The 6,194-nt window shown below is 40.2% G+C and overlaps 1 protein-coding gene across 1 annotated transcript; it reads right to left on the bottom strand.

Annotated features, from left to right (window-relative positions):
* Window positions 1-2,202: 2,202 nt before the first annotated feature.
* Window positions 2,203-2,808, bottom strand: LOC141637302 (uncharacterized). The gene has a single exon (XM_074446861.1). It carries the CDS (start codon window positions 2,806-2,808, stop codon window positions 2,203-2,205), a length of 606 nt encoding a protein of 201 aa, XP_074302962.1.
* Between the last annotated feature and the right edge of the window lie 3,386 nt (window positions 2,809-6,194).

Here is a 6,194-nt window from a genome sequence, read left to right as displayed (position 1 = left end):
ATGTATGATCTTAATGCCACATGAGTGAAATGTACCTTTGGCTACTTTTGTCTAATAAGAGGTGCACAAAATGAAAGAAAGAAAAAAAAATAGAAAAAAAAATGAAGAGAAAGAAATAGAAAAAAAAAGAGAAAAATGAAATGAAAAACAAAAAGAAAAGAATGTATATTTTGTGCCAAATAAAGGGTTGGTAATTTGAAAATCGAGTCTTGCTTTGTAAAGAATTGAATAATTTTTGGAGATGACAATCTTGCCATATTTTGTGGAAGAATTCTTTTGCATTGGTACGGTTTAGTGAATGGGTTAGATGTGACGACTACTCGATCTTTAGCCCCACATTTCCTAAAAACGGTGCTTACACCGACCCCTTTTCACCGAACCCAATCCCCATTACAACCCGGTTGTCTCTCTTGTATGTGCATCATTTGACATTTCTCTTGCGGATATTGGATATAGTACCATATTAGATTGCGGGCATGCTTCGCAAGTCGAGTTAGGAGAGTGATTTTGGCTACTTTTGTCACAAAAATCACCCCGTTCTTTCATTTGAGTGACTAGTGAAACCCGTGAGAGTCGGTCTTTGGTCTCCTTTTGGTCAAAGGTTTGATATGGAGTCGAATCTTGTGTGTGTTGTGTCATTCTTGGGAGTATAGCAAAGTACTTCCTCTTTCCCGCCTAGAATTTGTTTCTTAGTCACCCCGTGTTGTCTATTTTGGTTACTTCAGCTAGAATTAGGGAGTCGACACCTTGGTAAGACCCGGAGACGACATCCTCCACTAATGACTTTCTTTATTTGATTTTTGAAAGAAAAACGGCCGCTTAGATGAGGAAAGCGGTTTGACTTTTTGTAGATGCATCCATTGCTTATTTGTGTGCTTAATGTTGGATGTGTCGAAATTTTCCTGCAAGCCCCCACTTGCCTTGCATCGGAATGCATACCTCATTGTGTTTTGGTGTGAGTTGAAGGGACGGAGAAGGCCCGTTAATTGCCTCTCATCGGTTATTATTAGTTTAGCTATTCTTTTATATTAAGGGTCTCGGTCTAGTTTAAATGAGCTTACTCGAGGACGAGTAAGGTTTAAGTGTGGGGAGGTTTGATAAATAGTATTCTAGTCACTTTTTACCCCGCATTTATATCTTATTTATACTCGATTTTGTGTGCTTATACGGTTAAAAAGCTCACTTATTCATGTTTAATAATTAATCGGAATTTAATAATATTAATATTACTTTTATTTTATTAAATATAATTTATAGGTGAGGCGGAATAATAAAGAGGAGATTCGAGTTAGAGGAACAATGAGACGGAAAGCAAGACGGATTGGCATGCTAATATTATCAAAGAAAGTTCACCATTCGACTTTACAATAGTTAAACACAACTCCCCTTCTACTTTTGTTTCGTCATCATCAACAACAATGGCAATTACCATCACCATTTCATTCCCAAACCAACATCACCATTTTTTTAACCACCTTCAACAATTCATTTACACGACAAGCCAACACCAGCAGCGGTCACCATTTCTGTCAGCAGCAACACCCGCCTCCACCTTCGTCACTTATTCACCAATCATTACTAACACCGTCGCACATCATCTCCCACCATCAGCCACCATTCATTCCGCATCAACAACCCAGAAACCCGACTCCATTGTCGTCCTTAACTTCCTTCACCAGCCATTTTCGAATATCGCCATTGTTGTCCCCTGCATCTCCACCTGAACCCGTCACCAACATCGCCATATCAACAGACCATCGCACATCCACCATTAATGACCACCTCGGCATCACTCCGTCATCCCTCTTTCACACCAATCTGCAATAAGTGCACCCCCAGCCGGGCACCCGTCAGCCGCCCAACCGGCTCACAACACAAATCTGCTCTCCCAGACGGTCAGCCGTCTGCCGCCCCTCATCCCGGCTGGGAATACATGCAAAATTGAATTGTTTTCCAGGAACTTCCCAGCCGGTGCCATCACCGACGGCCGGCCACCCGGCTGGGACGTCTCATGTTGCGTGATTTTCAATTCTGCTCCCTTTGTTTCATTTAATGACTTTTCCCCTTTTCAATTGTTTTTTTTTTTTGGGAAAGGTTAAGTATATTATAAATCCAAGAGTATAGAGTTCAAGAATACAAAGAATGCCTCATCTAAGATACTACCACTTTTCTATATAATTACAAGCAAAAAACATACAACGACTATCTAGTCATCTGCATAATCCATGCTTCCTCCTCCTTAGTTAGTTTAGACTTGTTCCTCATCTGAAAACGGGTATGCACAGCCTTGATTACCTGTCTGACAACAGCCACTGGATGAGTAACTTGAGAATGAATTCTAGCTCGATTTCTTTCCTGCCAAATCATGTAAACCAACTGAACATAGCAAGCAGTAGTGACCCTTCTCATCAGGATACTTTTCCTTCTTCCTCTTCTGTTCCAGTCAATAAGAGCACTAGGATTAATCTGAAATCCCAGCTTTTGTTGTAGAAGAATAGAGCATCTGTTACTGAAATAGCAGTCAAAAAAGAGATGCTCATGACTCTCATTCGCAGTCTGACACAAGTCACAGGTTACATCAGTACCACCACCCATACGTACCAAACGGTCTTTAGTAAGTAACCTTTTAAGCATAAATACCCAGTAAATAAAAGAAGATTTTGGAATATTCATGGAATTCCAACATAGTCTCCACCAGCTCACTGAAGGGGAAGAACTCCTCAGCCAATCATAGCCTTCCCTGACAGTGTACTCAGTGGCCTTTCCTAACCAGCAATCATCAGTATAGGCAGGTTGAAAGAACTTCATTAAGTGGGCGATTTTTTTCCAAGACCAACTGCAATCAGAGGGTGGATTGTAGTTGGACCAGTGAGTAGTTTTCAAATAAACATGAGAGATCCACTTAACGTGTATTTCTGTTAGTTATTATTATTATTATTATTATTATTATTATTATTATAATTAGATTAGTACTCCTAGTATAAAGACACACCACACAACTTACTCAACACACCTCACATTACTACCTTAGAAATTAGACTAGCTCATCTTATTCTCTCTCAATATTGTAAAACCCTCATATTTCCTCTCTTATTTTTATTCAATAAAAAGTTGTTATCTTTCTTTAATTATTAGTTTAATTCTTCTTTTGTTCATTCAAGTTCTTCTCTTTTCATTAGTTTACAATTAGTAATTTTGGGTTGTATTTGGGAAATTGAAGAATCCTTCCATATTTCAATCCAAGTTCCTTTCTTTGCTATTGAGTTGGTATAATTTCTCTTCTTAATTTCATTTGTTTACATTTGTATTTCTTTCATGTTTAATCTTAATTGTTTATGTTAGATTGTTGTTATTCTCTCTCTTGTTCATCTTTTCTCTATTCACCATTGTTGTTTACAAGATTGAATCTTTGAATTTCTCATGTTAAAGATTGAGTCTTTGAGTTTATTGAGTTAAAGTTTGTGTCTTTAGTTTAATCTTCATTGTCTCTTGAATTTAATTTGTCTTTCTTCATAATTTGTGTTGGATATTTGCATGATTAGTAGTAGAATTTATTCTTCCATTATGATTATGCATAAAGATTCCATCTTTATTGTCTCTATTGCCTTTAAAAACATGATTAGTGAGTAGTCTTCTACTAGGACTCAGTTTGACCCGACATGAGTAATTTCACTAATTGAATCTCATGAAGGCTAATTATTTGGGGAAATTGGTGAGGGTAGTTTAGAGGAATTACATGGTTTAAGGATCGATTTTGGGTAATGTTGATTTGTGACCCTTGTCCACCAACGAGAGTTGGTTAGGTTGGGAATCGAGTACCCGGAATTTGGTCTTATCGCTAACCTTAGTTGAGACCTAAAGGGAGAACTAAGGGAGGGTGCCTCTAGACTAGCGTTTGAAATCGACCCTCGAGAGAGGGAGTGGGATGACCCGGAATACGATGGGGGCTTAATGACCTTGACCAAGTTCTTGACCTCCTCGGAATTGTGCATGATTTTGGGGTAGTTGAGTGTTGAGTTAGGGATTCCTACCTTCGAACCCGAGAGGGGGGTTGGTGGGTAGTGCTAGTGTCCTACTTCGAACCCGAGAGGGGGGTCTTAGGCGAATTAGAGTCATCTCCACCTTGCTTGTCTACCCGAGTGATTAGCCTAGGGAATTAGTATGTGGAATTACGAATTGTTGTGGGAGAACCGAGTTCTAGGCCTTTTATTCATTTGATTTACACCTTTATTCCTCTCTTACTCATTTATCATCTTTAGTTAATTTGCATTTTATTTCATTTATGTTAGTTGTTTAGTTTAACAATCTCATCTTATATTGCCGACTTAGCTAAGCACGAGAATTTAGACAATTAGTAATCACCCATGCTCCCTGTGGATTCGACCTCGACTACCCTACTACATTAGTTGAGTTATTTGTTTGATCGAGGGAGTGCGACAAACCCCGCTATCATTGTTCTTATACCCTTGTGAAGTAGAAGGAATAGCAGGCAAGTGTTCTGGGTCCCACCCACCAATCGCAGCTATTTCTTCAGGAAGTGGACAAATGTCACCTCCGGGGAACGCAAAAACATGATAATTCGGGTCCCAATAATCAAGACAAGCATCTAGGAATGGTTTGACAACCTTGATAAGCTTCAAACTCAACAAAGATCCAAGATTATAAGCACCCATATAGTGCTTCTCCATGTTGGAAAACTCGTTGGTGAGTGATTATATTGAGAATTTTATGTAATAAGACGAAGAAGAGACGGAAGAATTGTGTGAATAAAACCTCCATCGACGTCTCTATTTGTACTAAAATCTGTTTCCAAAAATCCGCCAGAACGGATACACTTGGAAACAGGCGCAGCACCTGCTGCGCCTCTTCAAAGGGACGCAGCTCCTGCTGCGCCTCTTCCTCAGCTTTGTTTCTGTAAATTTCCGCGTTGGATCTTTACTAAATCCTTTAACGAATAATTTCCTATTCCTACGGGTTATTGTTTTGGCAAACACGTAAAAATTGCCATATTTCGTGTTTCCTAATTTCGCGGATGCGCATTTCGAGGAAATATCAGCATTTTCGTCATTTTAGCACACTTACATAGTTCTTTCTATTTTTCTTTTTCGGGGAATCATTTCTCCAATTTAATGTAATCTATTTCAACCTTATATTTCTTTTATTTATTTCTTTTCTGGCGAATCATTTCGCTCCCGTCCTATACTACATTTCTAACTTATAGATTTCTGTTTTTTTTAGGGGGTAACCCTCCCTACCGTCCGGTCATTTCCGTTAAATTTTTGCATTTTTTTTTACTTTTTTAGTACTTTCGAGTCATTTGTTTTGCGCTAATTTAGGCCATATGTATATACAAATGTATGTTTCGCGTGATTTCTATGTAAATTTCGGCGGTATGACGGCGTAAACCGTCATCTACCAAACCTGTTCAAAGCTAACCTGCAGGTACAAGCAACACAACCCAGCAGCAAAGGCACTCATGCCATCATATATACAACCATAAAATGTACAACAAACTGGGGGCTCGAGCCCCAAGCAAAATCCAAAATGTCCAAAAATGTAGGTCCTAAAATGTACAAATGTGCAAGATACAAACAACAACAAAACGAGGCTACTGCCAGTCGCCCTCTAACTCCGCAACTCTCGCCTCGAGAGCAGCAACCTCGGCGTCACGAACCTCGAGCTCCCTCAACAAGCGAGCCGTCTCCTCCCGAGACTGGGCCAACTCTCGCTCCAGCTCACTCCTCCCCTGCAAGCAGCAAAATTGGCTCATGTCAATCATTTCAAGCAATTACAAGAAAAGTTAGAAAATCAAAATTAGGAAGAAAAGACATAAACGAAAGGTTCATACCTGACGACCTCGACCGCCGACAAGTGCCTCGATGGCAGTAGCTCTCAACCGGTTGGTCACCCTCCATAACGCTACAAACCGAGACGGCGCAACCTGCATTTTCAAAAAGAGGTTCTCAATAATTGGATAAATGCAATCAAACGTGTTCTTACACAAAAACCATGCAAATTGGAGGCTCACCCTCCGAATCAGATGCTGCCAGTCGTCTAGGCCAGCATCCGTCACAGCTACGTCAAAGTCACGCAGTTCGGAGATCGTCGTCCTCCCGGTCGCGTCAGTGCAGTAGAGGGTCTCGGGGTACTCTGGGGGCTCGATGCCCGCCGCCTCGACCTCTTGCAAAGTCAAA

This window comes from Silene latifolia, unplaced genomic scaffold, assembly GCF_048544455.1.
Source record: "Silene latifolia isolate original U9 population unplaced genomic scaffold, ASM4854445v1 chrun_scaffold_16, whole genome shotgun sequence".
NCBI lineage: Eukaryota > Viridiplantae > Streptophyta > Magnoliopsida > Caryophyllales > Caryophyllaceae > Silene > Silene latifolia.
The sequence above is the reverse complement of the archived record's forward strand: the minus strand, read 5'-3'. Positions and strand labels throughout refer to the sequence as shown.